We start from the raw sequence: 25,767 nt of genomic DNA on the forward strand, positions 1-25,767 counted from the left end.
AACAAGGACTAAAACCTGCCACGGTTTAGGCACTGGTCGGATGTGGACTCGGGTTCTGTGCTCGGGCCTGTTCTTGCTGCGGAGAGCAGTCCCCGTGGGAAAAGGAACGCAGTTCAGAAACGCGCGATGTGTGCTGTGTGGGGTTCCTGTGAGTGAAGGAGTGCTGGACGTGGTGGGTCCCCGTGAACAGCAGTTGCTCAGCGCGGGTGTGGGTGGGGGGGCTGGCACCCAGGCAGTCTGTGCTGGTGTCGGAACCTGAATGCAGACGGGCAGGTGGGGAGGGTCAGTGGGCAGTCAGCTCCAGTCGGGTTTTTCTTAAAACGTAGCGTTTACGAGAACGTGGCTCTGGGAACCCGGTGAGCGCCTTAAAGACTGCCGAGCTCCCACCCGGCCAGGTGCTTCCCCGAAGAAGCAGCCGTGGCCGGTGCTCCGGGAGAGAGAGAAACGGGGACGTGCACTCCTTCCCGCCAGCCTGGCTGGCCCGGCGGGCACGTGGGAGGCACTCCGCAGAGCAGAGGGCGGCCTTCGGCTCCCTGGTCGGTGAGAACTGGAGTGGTCGGGCGTGAGCACCAGTGTCAGCCTGGCGGAGCGGCACTGTGGGGGGAGGGGGGAGGGGACCCTCCCCGCTTGGGGCGGACGGCGTGTTGAGGTTTCTGCTAAACTGTCTTTTGTGCAGGATAGTCCTAGTCGGCGGTCTGCCGAGCTCGGTGAAGCAGAGCAGGGCTTCTCCGGTCCACGTCAGCTAGAGCCAGGGGGCGGGAGGTGACGGAGACCCGGCCCCGGGAGCAGTGTCTGGGGCCGCTCCTGTGCGTGACCAGGGTCCTTCGTAGAGACCTGGTCTGAAGCTCAGGCTCCTTTCCCAGCTGCTGTGCCCCCGTGACAGCCCCAGCACCGGGCAGAGCTTCCTTAGGCCCTCGGTGGCCTGGCCTGTGTGTGGCGTGGCCTAGACCTGCGATGGCCAGTGCTGGGTCGCTTCTGGGAGCCACGTCGGTGACGAATGGTTGCAAACAGTGTGAAGACGGGTGAAATGCCCAGGGCACGAGAAGGCAGGAAGGGAAGGAGTCCCTCGGGTGTAGTGGCGCCTGGAGGCCTGGAGCCGACGTGGAAGCCCGGAGGGGGTCCTGCCTGCGCCTCCCGCCTGCACTGCTGCGCCTCGCCTTGCTGCCCCGCTCCGTGGCAGACGCGTTAACAGCCTCGGGTCGTGGTTGCCATTGATGTGTTGTGATGCTCCATTTTTAACGATGTTTTCGTTTATTCCTTTGCTAGCTGGATTGCCTTTTGCAATTCTTACCACAAGGCACACCCCCTTCCAGCGAGGACTGTTCTGTAATGACGTGTCCATCAAGTACCCTTACAAGGACGACACCATCCCTTACGCGTTACTGGGGGGAATACTCATTCCATTCAGTATCATCGTCGTAAGTTCACCCACTTCTTCACGTTCTCCCTCTGGTCGGTGGCTGAATGTGGTTGTCTGTGGATGACTGCATACGGAACCTGAAACAGTGTGTGCGTGTGCGTGTGTGTGTGCATGCGTGTGTGCGTGTGTGCATGTGTGTGTGTGTGTGTGTGTACCTTTGACTGAAGCTGTTATTTGATCCAGATGTCATTTACGTCAGGTGGGACCGAGAGAATAGCAATGTGTAACTGGAAGAGCTGGCCGAGTCTGTGCCCCTGTGACTGATGGGCTTGATCCCTCCTTTAGTAACCCTGCAGTAGTGGGTGTCAGTATCCACGTCCCTACTTTAGACACAGGTTAGACGTTGGTTTATAACCTAATGAACCTGTGTATATGGACTGGTTCTGGAAAAGAAAACTTGCTAACTAATGTTAAGCCTTCATTTAACCCACTTTTACTTCAAAGGATTTTCAGGGCCCGCCAGGACGGCGAGGAGCAGCGCTCTGGCAGTTAGTGCCGAGGAGGGACTGTCCCGGCAGGCAGGCGAGCCCCGCTCTGCGGGGGCCTCAGGCCGAGGAGGCGCTGGGTCTGTGCTTCAGGACTCAGTTAAAGCGGGAAACGTGGTCCCTCCAGGGGGTAGGCCACCATCACAGCCTCGTGCTGTGTCATTGGGGAATTAATTAAAAATGCAGACACTTCTTAATTCAGAAATGTGATGCCTCGCTCAGGAACGGCCACAGCGCCCGAGCGCCCAGGTGAGTCGCTCACGATACCAGGAAACCTCTGCCCCGGGTTTCCTGAGCCCGAGCCCTGAGCAGCCGGCGCCGTTCCTCGGGGCGTCCTGGCTCGGGGTACGCAGTGACCTCGGAGACTCCCCTGGGAGGGCGAGGGTTAGAAACTAGTGTCCCTTTAACCGAAGACCCTTCTGCTGAGGTTTACTACTGATGGGAAGAAACCGTGCCTCTGCTGCTTCCACGGAGGGGGGTGCGAGGAGGGTCTCCTCAGTCCGTGTTTCGGGAGATGATTGTTACAGGTGCAGAGAGCAGCCTCCTTTCCTGGGCTTCGCTTGGTAGCAGATGCTCTGCAGGCGCAGCTGCTAAAGTCGCTGCAGGACGGTCAGTGGCTCTGCGGGGCCGGGGGCCGGCCGCCAGCACCAGCCCTCCTGTGCCGTCAGAGACGCGCAGCTTGGACGGTGTCAGCCTCCGTGAGCACGTGGTCTTCCCGCTGAGCATAACAGCAAGGAAACCGAGGGTCCGTTCTACACCACGGCCCGCCTGTCGCCGGGCTGTGAAGTGCAGCCCTTGCCAACACACCAGCCGGGACAGACTGCTGAGGGCAGTGGTTTGGTGCTAACTGCAGTTTATTTGTTAACTCGGCTCCCTCCAGGCCCACGTGGTCAGAAGTGCCTTTTGCACTTCATTTACTGCAAGTAAATGCTCTCTTTAAAAAAGCCTTCAGGCCTCACTCAGACTGGTGCCAGGCCTTTGATGTGAAATGCAGACGATCCTCAAACACCCACAAGCACAAGGGATGGCTGCTCCGAGGAGGGGAGGCCAGGCTGGCCGCATCCCCCGCGAAGGCAGCGAGGCTGCCCTGCGCTGCTGTGAGCGACTGTGGCTGAGGGGGACGGAGGAGAGTGGGGACGCGGTGGTCAGAGGGGGAGGCAGGAGGGGCACAGGCCAGAGGTCCCGGACGCCTTTGTGGGAAGGCGGGCTGAGCGAGGACGAGCGTGCAGACAGCGTGGTGTGTACAGAGCTCGCTGAGCAGGCTCTCTGTGGCTGCGACCCGTGCCCGTTTCTTTAGTTCGTGAATGCTTTCCTTTCTCTAGGCTGAGTGAATAACGCGTGAGATCAGGCCACAGATTAGGCCACGGGAGTGTGGGCGTCCCAGGCTGAGCGTGGACATAGGTGGCTCAAAAGCAGGAGAGAGTGAATGAAACAAAAGGATGGCTGCCCGTGCCGTCCGCAGACACACCCTCCTACTGGAGTTCTCTCAGAGACGATGCAGGCCCGCTGCCTGGCCAGCGTCCGAGGCCCACCCTCCGGCCCGCACTGCATGTGAGTGCGCCCGTGGGCCGCTGAGCCTGCGCCCGGCTCCGGCACGCCCAGGCCCTCTGTCTCCAGGGCGAGAGCCAGGGCTCCGTGCTGACGGTGGTGAGGGCTCAGGTCCTCGCTCGGGAAGGTGCCGACGCCGGCGCAGCGACAGTGGGCGTGGAGGGCTCCCTGCCCACGGGGCCGCCTCGCTCCGTACCCGCTGTCCGTGGTCCACGACCAGCTCCCCAGCCAGCCCGTCTGTCCGCTGGTCTGTCAGGTGCTCCCGGCGGTCCGGGCGGCGGAGCGGGCGGCAGGCAGGGCCGGGCGGCAGGGAGACCGTCCCCCGGGGCCTATCGGGACAGGCGAGGTCTGCCCACGGGCACCCAGCCAGGAGCCACCAGTGGGCTCCCCGTGTTTGCCCCGAGGCAGCCTCTTCAGTTAGTTATCAGCGCCCTCGCTGAGGTCACAGGCGGCTGAGCCGGAAACCCACCTGCTTTCGTAGGAAGGGCCATGGCCGCGGCAGGGCTCCGGCTCAGGAGGGGTTTAGGAGCCGGGCGGCCAGGACGGAGGGACGTTGGGCCCGGGTTCTGAGCTCCTCCCGTGAGGCGGTGAGGCTCGCCCGCTCACCGCGCAGAGAACCGTCCTCGTGTGGATGGAAGCAGGGAGCCAGGTCTCGGGAAGCAGGGACTCGGCAGCGGACTGCTCGGGCGCCGGTTTGAGCTCAGGCAGCCAGTGTGGCTTGCGTTGTTAGCAGATGTAATTGGCATACTGTTGCCATTGGGTGTTTGTAAGATTTTCAGGGTGTTAGTGCGTGGACTTGTCAAGCATTTGGAGACTTTTTGTGCCTCTGACCTCCCTCCATGGCTGCGAGCTGGTCCAGCTGCTCAGGCCTGGGCGGCCCGGCCTGCAGCTCTGCGGGGCGTGGGAGGAGGCAGGGGACGTTTTTCCGGGAGATGGGGCGTCAGGGCCGGCTCACAGGTGCACCGGCCCCGCCTCCCGCTCCCTCGGCCTCCCGCTCCCTCTGCACCACTGGCCTCAGGGTTAGGTCCCTGCTTGTATTTTCCATGTTTTGCTCCTTGAAATTCTCTTCCACCTTTTTTTCCTCCCCTTTTCACATGCTGGCTGTGAGCTGTGCGGAGTGTCGGGAAGAAGGAAGCTGTGGCCTTGCTTAGGGAGTTCCAGCTGGGGAAGCTGTGTTCTGAGACAGACTGTCCACATCGCTGTCTCTCCTTCCAGCACAAGAGGCGAGGCGAGGCGAGGTGGCCACCGTAGGTCAGGCTGCATCGCCTTGGCAGCGGCTCCGCAGCGGACCGGCACCCTTCGTGTGCTCGGGCCCGAGTGCGCTCTGCATTCGTAAAGGGGAAGCGCTGTTTTTAAAGTGGTTTCACTGTGATTTGCCATTTTCTCGTTTATTTTTAGTTTTGTTTAAAGTGCCCGTTTGCTGCTCTAACGTGCTTTTCCGTTTCTTTTCCAGATGGCCATCGGAGAAGTCGTGTGTGTGTACTGTAACCTCTTGCACTCGAATTCCTTCATTAGGAATAACTACGTGGCCACCATTTACAAGGCCGTGGGCACGTTCCTATTCGGCGCAGGGGCCAGCCAGTCCCTGACCGACATCGCCAAGTACTCCATCGGCAGGCTGCGGCCGCACTTCCTGGACGTCTGCGACATAGACTGGTCCAAGATCAACTGCAGCGACGGTTACATTGAATACTACGTCTGCCGAGGGAACCCGCTCCGAGTGAAGGAGGGCAGGTGCGTGTCCGGGCTGGTGCCTGCGTGCCGGCGCGGCTCAGAGTGGGTGCCAGCGGCCAGCACCGAGCTGAGCGCCGGCTCTGGTCTCTTCGCTGTGCCCGTCCTCCGTTTCCCATCCTCGGCTTACAAGCACGTGGTGCAGCTTTGGCTCCCTGGCATCATGACGGACCGCAGACTGGTCGTCACTGCAGCCCAGGATGAGAGCCGTCTCAGCCCAGGGAGGCAATGCTGTGGGCTCTGCGGGCCGAACGGGCGTCTGACACGGCCAATCCAGGCTGTCGCAGGGAAAGCAGCCCTCGACAGCCTGGAGGAGCCCAAGGCTGGGCGTGTGCCCACGGAGAATGCTAGCCCGTCGCTGTTTAGACCTCAGAACCTGTTGGTAAAAAGCAGTCACTCTGAGTGCTCGGGGGCGGGGTCCTCAGCGCCGACCTGTGGTGGAGAGCAGTCTGCAGCGTGGTCCGTGCCTGTGACGCAGGCAGGCCCTGGGCCGGCTCTGGTGTCGGAGCTGGCTCCCGGACTCGGCGTCCTGAGTCTCACCACGGCCGCCCCGGTGCAGGCTCTAAAGGGGAAGAGGGCGCTGGGGCCCCCAGGAGAGAACGAGCTGGTCTCCTCTCTTGCAGGCTGTCCTTCTATTCGGGCCACTCCTCCTTCTCCATGTACTGCGCGCTGTTCCTGGCGGTGAGTACACGCCTGCTCCCTGCAGCTCCCCTGGTGCGTGGTGTGTGCGTGTGGCCTCCCCCGTGGCCACCCCATGCTCACTCCCCTCAGCTGACGTCTGCCCCCTGCCCCTGCCCTGCATGCCCTGAGCTCCTTAGAGCAGCTCCCGTCTGCCATGCAGCTCTGCCTGCTGCCAGCACGGCCCCTCATGCCCAGGTGGACCCGAAGGCTGGCTCTTCTCCAACTGCTTCCTGGTTCCTGATGGCCACGCGCCGTCTGGGGGGCGTTGATTTGCTTGGACATGGGCTGGTCGGGTTCTCCTACCAGAGACGGGGGGTGGGCAGGCTTCGCGGCTGCCTGTGTCTCCGGGAAGCCCACTCCCTTCCTGTTACAGAGGGGGCGGTCCAGTACGAGGTCCGGTGTCCTTTAAACCACGCCTCCTCTCAGGGCAGGTGGGCGGGGCCGCCAGCAGGGCTGGTCTGGCAGGGGGCGGGGATTCCCCCACGGGGAGTCTGCTGTGTGACTGGAGTGCCCGGCTGCCCCTGCTGCTTGCACCGAGGGGTCACTGCCCTCTCCCTTCCCTCCAGTTGGCGGGGAGGGGGCTGTGGAAAGCCGGCAGCACCTCAGCCCACCGCTGAGAGCCACCGCCGCCGCCGGGCATGCATCTTCAGAGCCAGGTGCTCCCTGGTCCAGCCACTGAGGACAGAGCCTGCAGCCGGGCGTGGCCTGTCTCGCTCTTCTGAATAAGCACAGCCACAGACACTTTCTGTTGGGTTTTTACGCCCTCACTGGATGGAAATTAGACCGAAAACGTTTTTAATGGCCCAGATTTGCCAAGGGACTCTTAGGAAACCACCAGACTCCTCGGTCAGGCGGCAGGCCGGGAGGAGCCGCTCAGGCTCGGGGAAAGGTCGGAGCTGGAAGGGGTGCAGGGAACCCTGTGGGGCGAGGGGGGGCTCCAGCGGCGCTGGCTCAGGCAGTGGGTGCACTTGCCCAGCTGCAGACGAGCGAGCCTCGGGCATTGAGGGCATTAAGCTTAGGGGGCTCAGCCCAAGACGGGCTGTCGGCAGCGCTGGCCTTCACATGAGCCCCCTATCCACAGGCGCCCCCTGCCCTGGGCATGGAGCAGTGGTCTGCCTGCGGAGGCACAGATCCTAAGCACACGTTCCTGGGCAGTGTTCAGGACGCCTGCCTGGAGCCTCATTCCACACGAATAAACAGTGCCCGTTACTCAATGACTAGTGTCATGCCTGCGGGTCATGTGAAGCACGCCGCCGTGCAGAGGGGAGGGACGCCTGACGGGAAGTCGTGGAGCCGCGTGCTGACTGGCCCTCCTCTGTCAGCTCTACCTGCAGGCCAGGATGCGGGCGGACTGGGCGAGGCTCCTGCGGCCCACACTGCAGTTCGGCCTCGTGGCCACGTCCATCTACGTGGGCCTTTCTCGCGTGTCAGATTACAAGCACCACTGGAGCGACGTGCTGATGGGGCTCATGCAGGGGGCGCTGGTCGCAGTGCTGGTGGTGAGTACCGGGCCGCGGCACGCCGTGTGGCGATGGCACGTGGGTATTCGAGGAGGTAATTCTGTGAGGAGACCTCGGGGGCAGCGTGCAGGACTGCCCAGTCACAGCAGGGTGGACACAGGCGGACACGGGCCCCCGAGTTCTCCGTGTGAAGGCTCTGACGGCGGCTGTCTTATTGGTGATGAGCAGGGGCCAGCAGAGAGGCTGTCCGCATCTCAACGCGGTGCATCCCTGACATCCGTGAGCCTGAGAGCTGTGCCCTCAGTCTTGCCCGCACCATGTCCTGCTCTTCACGCTCAGTTTTGCACAAGCCTAGTGAGACGGAGCCGACGGCTTTTAAACTCACTCGGAGTGTATCTGTTCCCTGTAGGTGGTGTACGTGTCAGATTTCTTCAAGGAGAGAAAGTCTTTTAAGGAAAACGAGGAGGCTTCGCATACGAACCTGCACGAAACGGCCACGGGGGAGAATCACTTCCGGAACAGTCACCAGCCTTGAAGGCGGTGGGCGAGGGAGACTGCCTCTCCTGTCTGTGCACAGCCCGAGGGACTCTGCTGCTACCCCACGCTCACGCCCGTGTACATAGCTCCCCCGGCGGCTGGCCCAGCTCCCGTCCACGAAGACACGCCAGCCTTTCCCTCAGTGCCTCACTGTACATTTTTATTAAAAATGCAATGCTTATGTACACGTCTGGTGCTGGGCTCTGTCTGAGGACAGCTGTGTGGGAGGGCGAGCCAAGTGCTGCCCTGAGCATGTGGTCACCTGCAGTCCGACGGAGGCAGACCAGCCACTCCCCGTCCCCGGGGCGCCTACAGGTAGAGGCTGGCGGCAAACACAATGTCCCTCTTGATCTTGGTGATGCCTGAGGGGAAACACGGCTCAGGTTAGCCTTTAGACCACAGAGAACGCCACCCCGCCCTGCTGTGGAGACAGCACCGGCCCTGCTGGTCCGAATGAGACCTGGGAGTTCACAGCCGGCCGAGGGGCAACCTGGAAACCACACCCTGGTCTGATGCCTCGACTCCCCTGTGCCCGTGTGTGAGCGTGTGTGTGTCTATGGGAATGGGGTGGGGGTGTCTAAAAATATCACAGAAACCTTATTTGGGAAAGGACTAAACTATCTAAAGAAGTCTGACCACGTGGGTTCTTTCTGAGGCAGGACGAGTCCCTACAATTAGACTGGAGCCGGAGTGGTGTAAGGCCAAGGCCGTGTCTGCAGTCTCACGGACAGGTGGCAGCAGAGGTCGCTGGGGACCCCGTGAGCCCACCTACAAGCCTGGTCCCCGCCACCCCCTGGCTCTAGCCGTCTGTCTGGAGCTGGACTCCCCGCTCTGTGCCTCTACAGACGGCCTGCAGAGCGACAGCAAAGGGGCCTGGGGAACCCGTCTGCCTGGCATCATCTCGAGCGAGGCGAGGGCCGCTCACTGCTTCCACCACCGCCCCTCCCTCGCCGGCTCGGCGCCAGCACACGGCCTCTTGCCGGTCCTCACGTGAACCAAGCACGTGGGAAGGGCCTAACGGTTGCCTGAGGGGTGCCTGGGCCATGTCCACCCCCTCCCTCGTCCGTCCTGTCTCTTGCTTTGCTCTGCGGAGGGCTAGCTTATCTGTCTCTGGCGCTGGGACAGGAGCTCCAAGCAGGCCGGGTCCATCCACTCCCTGTCCCTAGTGGCATGGGAGGTGCCCATAAACACCCATCTTAGCAACTTGGCCCAGACCCTGAGGCTTTACTTAACCACTAGAGGGCGCTCGTGGCCACCCGGGGAGACAGTGGACAGGTGCTGGGACAGCAGACACGAAGGACACTGACCTTCCGCGAACTTGTTCTCCAGCTCGGTGTTCCCGATGGCTTTCGCCGCCTGACACATCTGCCGCAGCAGCTCCTCCAGGCGCCGCATGCAGCGGATGATGCTGCCTGGACAGAAGGGACACACTCGTCAGGGGAGGAAGCCGCGGTGGCCGGGGAGGCCACGCAGAGGGCGTGGGACCGGATGTCCCGGGGGTGCCTGGGTCCTCCCTTCAACCTCCATGGGACCCAAAGCTCCTCCCATCGTAGCCTTCTCGCAGCGCACCCTCTAGCGGGCAGCGTCCTGTGGGTGATGGACCACATGCACGTGTTCACCCACTGGCGGCCATGTGGGCACACGTGTGTGACGGGCAGCTGTCCCGGAACAAACCACCCTCTCCTTCCCCAGCAGCACCCCCCTTCAGCTTTCTGGCCCCCGAGTGCCGCCCACGCACGCCCTGGCTCCTGTCCACGTGATTCTGAGGGTCTGACCGAGGTTAGCATCGCGAATGTGCGTTCCTCACACATGGGCGCGGGTGCAGGCCGACCCTTTCTGGAGGCGGCTCTGCTGTCCACACCGGGGCTCAGCAATTCATCGAGTGAGTGAGCGAGCGAGCGCCAGGTGTCATTGCTAAGGCATTAGTACCAGCTGTGCCCAATTTAAGCACAGATGATAGCACTAATAAAAGCTACCGTTATTTTTAGTGAAGTATTTCTGAAAACAAGGCCAGCGGAAAGTCCCTCATGACTCGGGCACCCGGGCTCAGGAACCACGCCGGATGCCAGGCCTCTGAGGAGTGCGGCGGGCGGGGGGCAGCAGCTTCAAACAATGACTCGATGGCTGCCCGTGCAGGGCGGTGGGGGCAGCAGCGGTTGTCAGAAATGGACAGTGACGGGCGCTGCCCGGAGGCTGCCCTGGATCCACTCCGTGGGTCAGCGGCAAACCACGGGCTGCAGCCTCTCTACGCTTTCTAAGGCGCTGCTCACATCCAGTTCGCTGGGCGTAAGCAGCGACTACAGCCGATTCAAGAAGAAACCACTGTTTATATGAAGCCTTCAAAACTCCTCAAACGAACCCAGCACAGACACCCCTCCCTCAGACACATGCCCCAGCTAATGCCTAAAAAGTACTGACAACTACTTCTTAGCACCACGCTCGAGCTAACCAGCCAAACGACGAGACAACTACTTGAAATGATCGAAACCGTTTTGTTTTTTTTCACAGAAAAAGAAAATTAGGACTCTGATTAGAAACTGTGGTTTGCGCGTAGCTCGTTAAGTTCCGCGCTGCGCTAGGGCAGTGCTCAGCTTCCTGTGTTTCTCCAACTGTATAGCCATGTGCGATCACAGGAGGAGTGAAGGCCACTCTGCAGTGGAAGAGCTGACAACAACATGGCAAAGGGGGCAGTATGTTCAAAGGAGAAAACACTATCCTAAGTAAATCAGGTCTTCAGCTTTTCTTTTTCTGGTTCATTAGCCACTTTGTTTTTAAGGGTTAATGCATAGTCTACTCCCATTTTAGGAAAATTTGTGTTGATAGAGCGGTACGCAGACCAGAAAAAAAGAAAACATGCTGATATTAGACCAAATTTCAGACTTAGATTTCTCAAGCAAGCTGTGCTGGGGAACGGCTCCAGGAAATGCAAGGGGCGGGAAGGCTGCTCATGGCTGCTGTCCTCGGCCCCAGCAGACCCAGTGTGTCTTCTGGACTGTGAGAACTTCTCCATTTACATACATTTTACAGCCCTGTTGCCCAGAGTTGTTCTTAAAACAATGCCGCCTCTCCTTTATGAGCCACGTTAGCTGTCACTGTGTCTGACTTCCTATATAATAAAAGGCGAATATACAAATCGACCGAATGGCAGAATGACGGGTCATATGACGCGCACTGACCACCAGGGGGCAGATGTTCAACGCAGGAGCTGCCCCCTGGTGGTCAACGTGAGTGCACTCAGCCAGAAGCCAGGCTCACAGCTGGGAAGAGCACAGCGGTGGTGGCAGGAGCCTCACCTCTGTGGTAGCACTGAGGAGCAAGGGGCCGAGTGGTGAGGAGCAGGGGGAGCGGTAAGGAGCGAGGGGTCCCGGACTGCGAGAGGGCGCAGCCTGGGCTGCGGGACCGCCCTGGGTGCACGGACCTGACTTACCAGGGTCACCTCCTCATCGTGATGGCAGAGACGGCAGATTACACACTGTCAGAGCAGTTTCCTAAGCACCGACAGCGAGGGCCTGTGCCTATGACACAACAGGGCTTGTGCAGGGCACTTTCCCCCTACACAGGCAGGAGATCCACTTCATCACCAAAAAGTAACGTTGTGTTAAAACAGCGTCAGCCTGGCATGTTGCTAGTCACTGGATAGACCTCCTCAGAGGGGGATGAACAAGGGTGGAGAACAGCCCCTGAGCAGTAAGCTCCCAGGACAAGGAGGTTCTGACCAGCATCCAGTCCATCTGGGCCGCAGCTGTATTTCAGCTCCAGGCCCAGAAAACAAGCCAAACCAGCCAGGACCAGGTGCATTGACCTATGACCCCCAGGTGCCTCTGCCTCCCCCATGTGTTACCTTTACCCCTCTCTCCCCTCAGGCCAAGTCCCCTTCTGCCTTTGTAGCCGGTATCCTGAGCCCCTTCCTTCTGCTCACTGCCGTCTGTCTATCCACATAACTCTCTCTTATTACAGACAAGCCAGCGAGGCCCGAGCCCGGGCCCCCTCAGAGGAGTGTGCGCGTGAGCCTGAGCCGCACCTTCGAAGACGTCTGTCATCTTGCAGATGTGGGCAAACGTCGCGCCCGTGGCCCAGGTGTGCACCACGTCCATTAGGTGAGGTTTGAAGGAGCTCAGGTAAGTCTCCTCATCAATTTCCAACTTGGCTTCTGCTGAGACTTTTGCAATTCGTTTGGCACATTCCTTTGAAGATAAAAGGACATTAACATTCCTCGGTGATCTCCCACCCACTTCTTCCTTACCTCCCAGGTGCCTACACGTGGAGCTGCTGCTAAGCAGCCTCGGGGCCCCTCCCATTGTTAAGGGAACAGACAGCAACCTTTGCCCATTACCCTGAAGCAACACATCAACACCACCATTTTCACCAACAAACAGCAGCTGCTGGAGCATTTGAGATTTTGCTCCCCAATAGTTTGCTCAAATGAATTCTTATAAAAGTTTAAAAAAGTAAATAAATAAAATAAACCCAGGAACTTCATAAATATTATACAATAGCACTTAACCAATCTCTAATTGTTTCATTTACGAACAAAAACAGTAATAAAACAGATTTAGAGAAACACCAATCATATAACAAAATGCTTTTTCCCCCAATAAAGATTCAGAGAATGTAATCTAAAGATTTTTTTTGCCATGAGGACCTTTCTCCTTGGTAATTACAGGTGGAAAGCACCTGCAACTACAGAAGGCCTGGGCTCCGGGAGGGCAGTGAGGTGCTGCCCCCCACAGGCCCTCTACTATGACGCCCCCACTCCGCCCTTACAGCGTCTTACAGTCCATCCAGCCCTGCCTCTGTGTGACACTGAAAGGCAGACAAAAACCAATTCTTCCTAAGAAAACAGGAAGACACAAATTCATCACTGTAAGTTACTGTGACTTTGAGAAGCCAGAGATAAATAATTTCTTAGGATAAAACAGACTTTAAAACTTACTGTAAACCAGAATGGAAAAGTAAACCAAAGGTAACGCTAGCTAAACCCTCGTCCATCCCGATGGCGTTCTTCACCTCGAGGAAGCGGGACAGACATGGAACTGCTGGTGCTGCCCTCTGCAGGTGGCCAGGAATCTGAACTCACAGCCCTGTGCGATTGATTACACTAAGTCCGTGGCCGGCAAACTGTGGCGCTTTGGCCCCGAGTGTGGCTCTTCCACAAAATACCCCGGCCTGGGTGAGTCTGCTTTGAAGAAGAGGCGTTAGAAGTTTAAGTTTAAAAATGTGGCTCTCGCCGAAACCGGTTTGGCTCAATGGATAGAGCGTCGGCTTGAGGACTGAAAGGTCCCAGGTTCGATTCCGGTCAAGGGCATGTACCTTGGTTGCAGGCATATCCCCATTGGGGGGTGTGCAAGAGGCAGCTGATCGATGACTCTCTCTCATCGATGTTTCTAACTCTCTATCTCTCTCCCTTCCTCTCTGTACAAAATCAATAAAATATATTTAAAATAAATAAATAAATAAATAAATAAATAAATAATGTGGCTCTCAAAAGAAATTTCAAACGTTGTCCTGTTGATATTTGGCTCTGTGGACTAATGAGTTTGCCGACCTCTGCACTAGTGGAAAAGACTATTTAACTGTTTTAAGTAAAAACCACATTAAATGACGAGACTAACATCATGTGACATCTTCAACCCAGAGGAAGCTGTCTCTATTGAAGGACATGCACTCTAGGCCGTCAAAAGCGGCTATTTTACACCCACTGCTCAGAAAGGGGCAGCCGAAGGAACCCACCTGCATCTGACGAAGTGGCCCTGCCAACTGCTCGGTCAGTCTGGGCATCTCACTGGACTGGGAAGAAAGGAGGGAGGGTCAGCTGTGAAAACCACACCCAACCAGACCTGCCTCCTCCTGTGACCTCGCTGCCAGCCCAGACTGTGTGGGCTGTGCGAGGCCTTCGGTGACCCGAGCTGGGAGTGCCGCCTCCCCGCCCCAATGCCGATCTGCCGCAGGAGGAGCAGCGGCCCAGAGCCCGGCAGACCGGGAAAGCCCGCCGGGACGCTGTGCGTGCAGGCCACGGGCCTTGAGAGCAGCAGCAGCTCACACAGTGCTGTGCGGAGGCAGGTCTGCTCCGTCCGTTTCACCCACACACACAGCTTAAAACACGCCAAGTGAGACATGTCCGTGACCGTTTTGGGGTGAAGTGCAGGGGGTCCCGTGGACAACTCCGTGTGGACCCAGCGGAGTGACCAGGCGACCCACCGCGGGGTGGGAGCGGCTTCCCGGCGACCCCAGCTGGGAGGGGACGGAGACCCAAGATGCCCCTTCCGTTCGCTAGGCCGCCAATTCCATTCTCACTTGCCCGTCTCTCCGGCCATCTTCCAGGCCAGACCTCTGACAAAGCACCGGGCTATGGAACCAGCTTAAAGCCTGGTGTCTGGTTGACGACCACCCAGAAATGAAATCCGAGTCACTCTCCTTCCTGGCAATCCCCATCTACTAACTGATTCTCACAGTGCCCGGGCTAAAGCCGCACTGCCTGCACCTCACGTCCCCCGCAAGGTCTAACGGGAAGGAGCGCGTTTACACTGCAGCCGGAGACGGCCGCGGGGACTCACGTTCTCCTGGAACACGAAGCAGCTCAGCAGGGCGGTGGCCTGCTCCGCCGACAGGTCGTTGAACAGCCCGTTGAACATCATCTCGGTGAGCAGGAGCTCATCAGCACTGCGCCCGCAGGAGAGAAGAGCGCATCAGGTCGGGCACCCCATACATGCCCTTATGTACACACCCCGACATGGCATGTACATACCAGTACATGGAATGTACACGCCCTTACATGGAATGTACGCATCCTCACATTGAATGTACACATCCTGACATGGCATGTACATGCCCTTACATGAACTGTACATGCCCTTGCACGGAATGTAGACATACTTACATGGAATGTACGTGGCCTGACATGGCATGTGCACACCTTTACACTGAATGTACATGCCCTGGCATGGAATGTACACACCCTTACATGGAATGTACGCGGCCTTACATGGAGTCTTTAACAGCTGTGCCATTTGACCACGAGGAGTAATCAGTGAGAGTGACCAGGGTTCACTAAGGAAAGGGCAAGTCACTGTACTGCCAACATACAAATGAACTTAATGCGGGCATTTCAGGCAAATGCCAAGCTGCACGTGTCCCTGAGTTAAAGAGCATCACTTAACGCTCAGGAACCAGGAGGAAGTCATCACCAATTATTATCTGAGTCCAACCATCTAATTGTTTCTATCTCTTCCTTCCTCTCTAAAATCAATAAAATTATATAATGATAACATAATATGCAAATCGACCGAACAGCCCAGACGAAGCTGGGGCTGCACGATGAATTTTGTGCATCGGGCCTCTAGTGTCCTATAGAATAAAGAGGTAATATGCAAATGACCCTCACACTGTAACACCATCACAAGATGGCAGCACACACAGCGAGGGCAGGGCGTCGGACGGCATTCCAGGACTCAGGGCTGTCCTGCGGTGCACCGGCCACACAGGGCAGGACTTTGGGATTCCGAGTGGCCCCATGGTGTGGGGGTGGGGTGGAGGGTGTCCTGGGTCTCACACAATGGGTCACTAATATATATAACTATAATATATAACTATATAGCTATATATATATATATAACTATAATACACACACACACACACACACACACACACACACACACACTTGGATTCCTAATGATAACCTGATAGGACACGATTACTTTAATGCAGGAAGAGACAAGAAAGATAATCACAGGAGAGTGACCTGGTTTACACAGGTGATTGCATTAACAATGCTGGAGTTTTTAGAGCACATTTTGGAAGGACGTGAGGGGGAGCACAAGAAAAGCCATGCTAAGCGACAGACGGAGGGAGATGTGGCCACAGGCATGTAGAGAGCGAAGCTGACGAACACACTGCATTAGGGTGTTCATTCTAAAAGCCAGAGAATCCCCAGACTGCTGCCCAGGGGGACACGGAAGGGTGGTCTGGAAAGAACTCCGAGAGGATGAAGGACGGGCTGCAGAGGTGGCACACACACAGGAGGGCTCACATGGACCCGACCCCCGCAGGAGGCTGAGGACAGCCTGAGAGGACGTGAGGAGACAGGAAGGGAAAGGGGTGGAATGCGGCTTGAGAGCCGCAGTTTGCCGACCACGGTTCTAGAACATTCCTGAAGGGTGCACGCCAGCTCTGCACGTCACGTGAACAGCTGTAAGAGCCAGCCCTCAGACAGCTCTTTCTTACCGACGAGCAGCCCAGCGCCAGCTCACCTGCTGATCTCGCAGGCCACGCGCCCCTTCATCTCTATGACGTCGGACGCCGTGGCGAACCCCAGGCGCCGCAGCACGCGCTTGCGGCATTTGAGCTCATCCATCTGCAGGACGGTTCTTGCTTTCTTGAGTTCGCGCTTTGCAGATTTAATGTCTATTGCGATCTAAAGCATCCAGAATATAAACGAAGCTGTTAAGTGAGCGAAGTGACATGGGACTTGCTCAGGACACAAAATACTCCCCAAGGACGCTCCCCACACACACTGCCTGTCAGCGCTCACGGGCAGGGGACACAGGAGTTTCCTAAGCTCCGCTCCTGGGCCTTTCGAGGGAGGAGGACCAGGGAAGATGGTAAACTGGAAACACCGCCGTCCACGGCAAGGCGGAGCCGAGCAGGAGGGTGGGGCTCAGCCTCGAGGCGGCGGGAGAGGAAGGGCTGGCCGCGGGGAGGCGCTGCAGCCTCTGGCTGGGGAGGAAGCCGCAGGAGCCAGGGCTGCGTGAGTCCCCGCTCAGTCCCCGCTCACCCCTCATCCTCAGGGAACAGGGACTCGATTACTCTCATCTGTCTCTTTTTTAAAATACAAATGTTTATTTCGGAGAGGAAGGGAGAGAAAGAGAGAAATGGAAACATTGATGATGAGAATCACTGATAGGCTGCCTCTTGCACGTCCTCACCAGGGAGATCGAGCCCGAAACTGGGCATGTGCCCTTGACTGGAATCGAGCCCGGAACCCTTCAGCGGACGCTCTATCCACCGAGCCAAACCGAACAGGGCAGCTCTCCTCTGACGCCCTGGATTGTCCTCCCCACCCCGGGTGAGTGTCCCTTCTCCTTGTCCTCAAATGCATCCCCCCCTGGAAACAGCTCTGGCAGAGGAGCGTCTTTGCCCCACAGACAGAGGAGAGCTTCCGAGCGCATGGACCTTGAGGCCATCCTTGCGAGTGGACGAGTTTTAACCTTCAGCGATCAGTAACTGTGACAAACGCGTCTGCTGGGACAGGAGTACGACAGAAGCACAGAATCCTGAAGCACAGGCTGATGCTCAGAAAAACACTGACACGAAGGCAGTTAGGGATTGGGAAGCTGAATTTTGCAGACTTTACATTAAGCTTCAAGTGAGGAGTAGCTGTTCTGAAGGCAAGGATGGTGGTCAATGTATTCACAACTAACGGGGTGCCGTTTACAGTTACGTTGTCATTCTCACAGAATCACACGCGGTGGGAACTGACATTCACTGTAGGCCTTACGAAGAGGCGTTAAGCAGGAAGTGACGTTTGATTGGACAAAAGGTCCCAGGTGCAGAGAGGTGGGCAGTGGAGAGGGGTATGTTCGCTTCCAAAAGCTTTTTCTGAGTTCACCATTCAGAATGGCTGTAAGATCGCCTTTCCTGCTTAGAGGTTTCAGCTGATTACCATGAAAAGCTGAACTACCACTGGATGGCTACAATAAAAACGCAGACAACGACAAGTGTTGGAAAGGATGTGAAAAATTGGAATTCTCATAATTGCAGGTGAGACGTAAAGTAGTGCAGCCACTCTGGAAAAGCTTGGCAGTTTTCTCAAAAAGTGAAACCCAGAGTTACTCTATGGCCCAGCAATCCCACCCAGTGCCACCCAGGAGAAAAGAAAACATACGTCCGCACAAAAACGTGGACACAAATGTTCACAGCATCATTATTCATGGTCGCCCAAGGGGCAGAAACCCCCCGTGCCATCCTGACGGCTGGATAAACACACTGCGGTCCAACAAGCCATGGAGCCCAGCCCTCGAGGGGCAGCCGTGTGCCCTGCGGGGAGGCGCCCTGCGGGGAGGTGCCCAGTGGGAAGGTGCCATGCGGGAAGGCGCAGATCTGTGCAGCAACAAGGGGAACCTGCAGACACACGCCAGCACCAGCTGCACTCTATAGGACTTTCTGAGAGGAAACTCCAGCGCGGCCTGGTTTGGGGCAGAGAGCAGATGTGTGGCTGTAGGACTGGAGGGGGAGTGGGAGTGACTGATAATTGGTACGAGGTCTCTTTCTTGGGATAATGAAAACATTCTGAAACTAGACGGTAGTTATGGCTGCAGATAGCTGTGGATTTACTAAAAACAACTGAAGTGTGAGCTTTAAAAAGGTGAACATTGCCCTAGCTGGTTTGGCCCAGTGGGACGATAGAGAGTCGGCCTGCAGACCGAAGGGTCCCAGGTTCAATTCCGCTGAAGGGCACGCACCTCGGATGCAGGCTCTATCCCCAGCCCTGGTCAGGGCTCATGTGGGAAGCAACCAATCGATATGTCTCTCTCACATTGGTATTTCTCTCCCCCGCCCCACCCTTTCTCTCTCTCTCTCTACCTCTCCCTTCCAATCTCTCTAAAAATCAATGAAAAAATATCCTCTGGTGAGGATTAACAAAACAACAACAACAAAAACTACAAAGAAAACGCCCCATCAAATGCCGAACTATACTGAAATGATCTTCATCTTGCCTTACTGAGAGTCCGTACTTTCCTTAGAAGATGATTTCATTATAGCTGACGAAACCCATTGGAGAAGAAAATGAGCAACACACCCTCATTGAGGTGGGAAATACACAGAATTCCAGACTCCCATCAGTGTCTCCATACCTGTGCTTTCTTCTCACAGAGCGTGTACACCGTCTCCAGGTTCGGGTCGTTGTGCAGCGGGTGCGAGTACATGCGGTGCTCGAACGCCTCCACTTTCTGGATGACCTTCTTCAGGCCCTGGTCTTGAATGCCCATGTCATCGATAGGGTCCAGTAAGGGAACACCATCCGGAAACCGTTTCTGAACTTCCTGAAACAAGCATTTAAGATTAATGCTTATTTATAGACAAAATTAGGGTTAAAACAAATCAGTATTTTCTTTCATGCTTTTCTATGTGCGAACACAAAAAGGCTGCGGCACTTCCCCAATCGCTCCCATGTGAGTGCATCCCCCACGGCCTCTGGTTCCAGCCTCTGGTTCCAGCAACGCCTGTGAGGACTTGCTGACCGGGGCGCACTAGACCAGACTAGGAACCCTGCACACAGAGCTCACCGTCTGGCTGTGGCACAGCTCGTTGGTAAGCCACTCTCTGGCATTTGGGTTGTGAACACAATTTGCCATCATAAACCATCATGTACTGAACATCTCTTAAGTGTATCAATTGTTTTCAATTTCCTGATAAATACCTTGGGGTTGATACCTAGGGAGGGCAGAACTGAGTCAAAAGATGAAAATTTTAAAAGGGTCCAGAGATCCCTCTTGCTATTTTTTTTACATGTCTGAACTGTGAACATGGTGAACATGGGAATTCAGAGAAGGGATGGTCCACAGCAGACTAGCGCCCCTAGACTTAAAGATGAGAGGATTTGGCCAGGTAGGAATTAAAATAAACAGACAATAAATAGATACCTACAGCTTAAAAATGTCCCGTGAAAGTGGCCTGTTCCTTTATCTTTGTTGTCTCAGATTCTAGTATATAAATTAGCAGATGCTAATTTAAATGTTTATTGACTAAATAACAAAGTTCCTTTTTTAGTAGAAAATAAAGTTTCTACAAGTTCTCATTTTCTGTTGAAAGTTTGACCATTCTGAAAATGGCTAAGTCCTGGCCCGGGACCTGCCCTCCGGCCCTCCAGGGGCTCACGGAGCAGGCTCTGCTGCCCTCTGGGCCAAGGAGCCGCCGCTGCCGGCTGCTCACAGCTCTTCCGGAAGGAGCGTGCGGCGGCCGCACTAGGGGCCTCGGTGGGTGTGCATGAAACGGACACGCAGTGCGTAAGGGCGTGTGTACCTGTATTGACTTCAGGACGCTCTGCCTGTTGTCCAGGGGCCGGAGATCTTTGGGGATGTAGAGCCGGACACTGCTGATCGCGGACAGGAGGTGCACCAGGACTGGAACAACCTGCAACGAAGAGTTCCACAACGCTGCTGTTAAACTTACACCTTGTCACGTTCTACCTTTCCCGACATCCAGTGTACGTCCCTAACAGGAAGCTGAAGTTACAGCGGGACAGGCCTAAGCAGAAAATGATCACTGTGGAAGCTTTCATCTTAGTAGAGACCGTACTTTAAAAGTAAAAACTAATTCAAACCTAAGTAACAGGCCTATAAATGGCACACAGAAATAAGTGAGTGCTCACTACAGAATCCATGCTTGATTCACCTTTGCTTCCTCCTAGCTGGCCCTCTGAACCCCGATCCCTCCCACAGCATCCAGAGGGAGGGAGCCTCCCCAGGTTAGAGGCCGAGGAAGGGCCATTAAGTGTGGGGTGGGCGGCAAGGAGGGCGAGCAGTGCTCCACCGGACGTACCAGCAAGGCCACCTCTCTAATGGTCTGCCAGGCTTCCCCAGGCAGAACTCTCCCCCTCCCCATTCTGCTTCCTTTCAGCTCAGAGGCCTCCCTGAACTGAGGTCCAAATTCATCTGGGTCTCCTATGGTTGCCTTCACATAATTAGTAACAAACTACCATCACTGGCTTGCTAGAAATAAATGTGTTGTTTTACTGATCAGATAAGAGTGGTTAAGCATGGGTTCAAGTCCAGAGTATCCGGGTTTGAATCCAACCTGCAGCTCGTTGTATGACCTGGAGCAAGTTTCCACATTTCAGAAATGGGGACAAACTCTTATCTGTCTCACGTACTTCAAATTTACAGAAAGAATAGGAAAAGAGCTCCCGCACACCTTTACTCAGCAATCATTCACGTGACCCACCTGCTTCGTCACTCTCTCTACAGAGCAAAGATGGAACTGTGATGCTGCTACAATGACACTGAATCTACTGTCATTAAACATGTGTCTATGTTCCCAATGTCTTTAAATCACCTCCCCTCTCCCCAACTAGTCCACGGTCCAATCTAGGATCATGCAGTGAATGTAATTGTAACAGTTCTTTGTTCTCCTTTCCCCTGGCACAGTCCCTCCGTTGTCTGTGACACTGACGTTTTAATGGGATGTCTTTTGGAGAATGCCCACCATGTGGGTTTGTCTAACCACAAGGAATCACAAACTTCAGGTTATGCATTTTTGGAGAAGTGATATTTTTTTTGGGGGGAGGGTCTTCATTCATTGGTCAACATTATTGGTGATGGTAACTTTGATCACTTGATAAAGTGGTATCTGCTAGCATTCTCATTTTATGTTTTACTTTTGTCACTATTGCCTTGCCATAATTTGATTTTTTAAAAAAAGGCTTAAATCTCATTACTCGTTTTACTGATATTTAGATCGTTTTAACAGACCTTAAAATACCTTAAGAACTTCCCATTAGAAACACTGACCATGTTTATTAGAATCACATTTGGGAAACTTGGGGCCTACAGGAACTCACAGGTCTCTGGACCCCAATGGAAGCTCAGCACACACCTGCATCTCCCCCTTCTCCTCGGGCTTGGCTGGTTTTGCAGCCTCCGTGGCCGAGTTTTTCAAGCTTTCTCGGCTGCAGCGCAGAAGCACTTCCACCACATACAGTGGGTCTAGCTCACCAGAGTTGGGCTGGAAAGAGCAGAGAAGATCATTAACTCCTAGACCCCGGGTCCAGGGACGGTGTGCTCGGCACTGATGAGTTCAGAGGAGAAATATAAATTATCATGAAATTATAAGTAGTTGTTGTTAGGAAAATAACCCATCCATTTTAAGCACAACATTTAAGATTATTCAACAAATTATTTCCTTATGGCAGTATTTATTACATTTTCTCTTAAGATAATACTTTCATCTTTGATCAATTTCATGAGTCTGAAAAAAAGATTTCATTAACGATTTATATAAAATTCTATTTTAAGAACAAATAGTTTACCTTAACATTTGACTTTTTGGAGAAATTCACGACTACTCCCCAGCCAAAATCATCTCCTTCATTCTTTACCTAAAAGAAAGTAACGCACATCAACAAGGACACTGCAGGCTAATAAAACTGAGTCGTCCTGCCGAAGCATTTTTGAGAGATCGCTGTTAAACTTATGGGAAAACCGCTGCCAATTTCACAGACCCCTGGAACACAATAACAAGAACCTCTCGATTGGCAAAATGTCAAAAAATGATAACTGGTGTATTTGTTCTGAGAACATCTAAAGTCGTTCGTATTTTACAGCTAATGAATTCATCCTACATAAAACTGCCTTTACTTTAGATTTTATAACTGGAACACTATCTGCCTCAATTTATATCCTCTAAAAATCTGATTAACGACCCCCTCCCTTAAGCAGAGTCATGTGAAATAAAAAAAACCATATAATTACTATAGCTCAACTGCTGTAGCAGAAAGCATTTTATCAATATAAAAAAATAGAATAGCTATTCAAAGATTATCCAATATTAAAATATCCAAATGTTTTTTTAAAATTAACATACCTTTACCAAACGACCTGGTTGTAGAAATGGTAGGCAATATTTTGGTTTGTGAATATATTCTTCAATTTCTTTACCCAGTTTGGCAAGCTGCTGTCTAATCTTGTAATAGATGACCACACTTTCTTCATTGGGTATGACTATTTTATTATATTGTTCTTCTGAGTTCCTTACCTCTGTCAATAAAACACATGTACAATATAAAAACTGTACATCTCAATGGTGTATGTACAGAGATAATTTAATTTAAAAAAAGAAAAGAAAGGTTGATAAAAAAAAATAAAAAGTAAAAACTGTACATCTACAATGTATGCACCCATCCCCACCCTCTCGTTCATCCTCTCCAAGAGGAAACTCACCACCAAGCCAACACTCCTCATTCCCTTCCCCCCCCACCCTGGCTGCTTCCTGTCTGCTTTTTGTCTGAACGGACTTTCCTGTTCTGGTTATTTCCTACTTACTAAACCAAACAATGTGTAGCCTTATGTCATTCATGCCGTGGCATGTCCTAGTGCTTCTTTGGCTGAATCATGCTCCAGTACAAGGGGGAACATTTTATTATCCTCTTACAGCTGATGAACATTTGGATTACTTTCACCTGCCCTAACCGGTGTGGCTCCGTGGATAGAGCTGGGCATACGGACTGAAGATTACTTTCGCCTTTTGGCTGTGAACAGTGCTGCTACAAACATTTATGCAGACAAACATGAGTTTGTTTGAACATATTTCCAGTTCTTTTGGTTATGTACCAGGAGTGAAACTGTTGGGTCTTATGGTAATTCTGCCATTAAATTTGCTGAGGACGTGCTGAACTACTTCCCACACAATGGCACCATCGTGTTAACTACCGTTCTAAGAACAGCCCTCCCGAGGAGTGTGAGGCGTGCCCGTGTGGTTCAATGTGCATTTCCCTAATGACTGATGGAGAGTGTCTTTTCACGTTTGTGGGAAACTATCTTCTTTGGAGAAAGCTCCATCCAAAGCCTTTGCCCATTTAAAAGTTACCCTTTTTGCTGTTGAGTTGTAAGAATTCCTTACATATTCTGGACACTTGATCCTTATCAGGTATGTGATTTGGAAATATTTCCTTCCAGTCTGTGGGTTTTTTTTCACTTTGTTGTTGGTGTCTACTGAAGTATAAGCTTTTAATTCTGATGAAATCAAATTTGTTTTCTTTTGCTGCTTGTCTTTTTGGTGTATTCTCTAGGAAACAACTTGCCAAATCCAAGGTTATGAAGATGTAAGCCTGTGCTTTCGAAGAGTCTTACGGTTTCAGCTCTTATATTTAGGACTGTCAGCAATTTCAGTTAATTTTTACGTGTGGTCTGAGGTAAGGGGCCTACTTCCTCCTCTTGCAGGTGGCTCTCCTGTTGTCCACACAGCATTTGTGAAAAACCCACTGCCCACAGATGCATGGATTCCTGCTTCAGCACTGTCCCTACGCTCCACTCCCATCACGCTGTGCTACCGAGTCAGAGTTCTGAGACTGTGAGGCACCTGGGGTCTGTAGCTAGGACTCTAACCACAGCTACAGCCCACTCCCAATCACAGAGCAGAGGGCCGCGGCATGAGCAGCTGCTTTCCCCACAGTGCACCCCCCACCCCAGCACAGCCTCAGCCTCAGCATCAGCAGACAGCAGGGGAGACACAGCCATAAACTGCTAAGACTGAGCAACCGAGTTCCTCCTTCTGAGGAAGGTGAGACACAGTGCTTCCAAAGATGCATTCCTATCAAATTATATGTAAAACATGTAACAGACTTGTGAGTGATGACAAAATGGACTGCTACTCCAGTACTGAGCAAATTTTGGAGCAGTTCAAGTTTAAATGGTTTTACTGATCTATGGTAAATTATCAATAATTAAGCAGGTAGTTTCTGAGCATTTAATGTAAATTATCTCATTAAATTCTCATGAATTGGATGAACTAGATAGTATCTCAATTGCATAAAAGAGCAAACTAAGGTTCAAGTAGTCCCATATATAACTCCACAGGCCTTGCCATGTATTAACTAATGCATTATCTATTAATGAAACCAAACAAAAAAATTAAGACTGAGTCTGCATTTTCTTTTCAGTAAATGAACAATACAATCCTGGGAGTTCTACTCTTATGGCTCACTAAGAAACCTACTGTGGATTCAGTCAATGAACATGTCATGTAAGCCAGCCTTCCCAGTTTCTTAGTTAAAACAAAATCCCCACTGTATTTGTAAAATAAAGATGGATGGCGACAGCCTCTATTCTAACTGTGGGATGTCTAAGGTTCCAGCAGCATCAACAGCAAAAAGGAGATACACCTTCCTGGTCCTGGGCGCCACCTGCAGCCAGCTGCTCCGCAGTGAGAGCAGCAGCACAGCGCCCCCCTGCAACCACTCGGCCCACACCTGCTCTCTGACCACTCTGTGCAGCAGGGAGGGGTTTCAATCCCCTCACCCATTCTCTCATCTCATCACTTAAACTCCTACTTCCTCCACTAAGAAGCCTGTTATACTTTGGGTACCCAGTCTTTTGTCTAATGGTTTCAAAATGTTAGAATAACAAGACTTGCTCCTTTAAAAACTGGTAGGGAAATGCAGGGATAATTCAATTGAGAAGATTCAAAGATGCAGGAGCAACACTGGCAGAACCACACGGAACACAGTGCTTCCTTCTCATGGGGCTTGGGAGACAGACGGAGGGTGGAGAAACGGTGGCAACGTTAAGTTCACAGAATGGGTAGCAGACTCTTGGCCAAGTCCTCACAAACGATCTGAGCACAGCTACAAAAAGTTATGACAGGTCACCGTTACGTCCTCTTCCTTAATGTAAGACCTTAATGAAGACCTGTTTGAATCAGCCACAGAGAAGTGTCCTGACCGGTTTTCTTCCTTCCCTTTGAATGTCTGGTTGGCAATGAGGACTGGCTGCAGCTCTGACCTTCCGGCATGACAGGGCCCAGACCTGGCTCCAGACACCCCAGGCCAAGCAGCACACAGGCGGAGGGAGTGCAGCTGAGAGGCCGGGAGCCGTCATACTTACTCTCTACCACCCCGGGAATGGCTCTGTAGTGCTGAAACTGGTAGAAGGACTTCTCCAGCATGTACTCAGGGTTGATTTCTTCCACACGCAGCAAGTTCAGAACCATGTTGTAGGTCAAATGGAATGCACTGTTCAGAGGGTCAGCCGAGCCCTGAGAGGAGTGAACGTCACTACTTTAGTTATTCAAATAACTCACACCAACGGCTTCCACCTGGCAGATTGCTTCACTTCCCTCTATATCAGTGTTTCCCAAACTTTTGACATATGTGTGCCTCTTCTATAATTTTCGTAACGCTGAGGACCCCTCGTAC

General features: G+C 53.8%; 2 protein-coding genes across 4 annotated transcripts in view; one reads left to right on the forward strand and one right to left on the reverse strand.

Annotated features, from left to right (window-relative positions):
• PLPP1 (phospholipid phosphatase 1) overlaps positions 1 to 8,043 on the forward strand; it is a 33,416-nt gene extending 25,373 nt beyond the window's left edge. For 2 of the 3 annotated variants that reach the window (XM_084881019.1, XM_084881021.1), the window contains exons 3-6: positions 4,907 to 5,187; positions 5,808 to 5,865; positions 7,188 to 7,364; positions 7,735 to 8,043. In XM_084881019.1, coding sequence (XP_084737145.1) covers positions 4,907 to 5,187; positions 5,808 to 5,865; positions 7,188 to 7,364; positions 7,735 to 7,860 — 642 coding nt within the window. In that variant the 3' untranslated portion in view covers positions 7,861 to 8,043. Of the gene's footprint in view, positions 1 to 1,266; positions 1,419 to 4,906; positions 5,188 to 5,807; positions 5,866 to 7,187; positions 7,365 to 7,734 lie in introns of all 3 variants that reach the window. The other variant, XM_084881020.1, reaches the window with a different exon arrangement.
• Positions 8,044 to 8,073: 30 nt separating this feature from the next.
• The window catches only part of MTREX (Mtr4 exosome RNA helicase), a 41,545-nt gene continuing 23,851 nt past the window's right edge, over positions 8,074 to 25,767 (reverse strand). The window contains exons 16-27 of the mRNA XM_084881004.1: positions 25,457 to 25,607; positions 22,440 to 22,612; positions 21,886 to 21,954; positions 21,453 to 21,581; positions 19,881 to 19,991; positions 18,713 to 18,901; positions 16,109 to 16,272; positions 14,417 to 14,522; positions 13,593 to 13,649; positions 11,884 to 12,046; positions 9,170 to 9,274; positions 8,074 to 8,224 (exon numbers count right to left, since the gene is read on the reverse strand). Coding sequence (XP_084737130.1) covers positions 8,172 to 8,224; positions 9,170 to 9,274; positions 11,884 to 12,046; positions 13,593 to 13,649; positions 14,417 to 14,522; positions 16,109 to 16,272; positions 18,713 to 18,901; positions 19,881 to 19,991; positions 21,453 to 21,581; positions 21,886 to 21,954; positions 22,440 to 22,612; positions 25,457 to 25,607 — 1,470 coding nt within the window. The 3' untranslated portion in view covers positions 8,074 to 8,171. The remainder of the gene's footprint in view (positions 8,225 to 9,169; positions 9,275 to 11,883; positions 12,047 to 13,592; positions 13,650 to 14,416; positions 14,523 to 16,108; positions 16,273 to 18,712; positions 18,902 to 19,880; positions 19,992 to 21,452; positions 21,582 to 21,885; positions 21,955 to 22,439; positions 22,613 to 25,456; positions 25,608 to 25,767) is intronic.

The sequence above is a fragment of the Pipistrellus hanaki genome (assembly GCF_964339955.1).
Source record: "Pipistrellus hanaki genome assembly, chromosome: 4".
Lineage (NCBI taxonomy): Eukaryota > Metazoa > Chordata > Mammalia > Chiroptera > Vespertilionidae > Pipistrellus > Pipistrellus hanaki.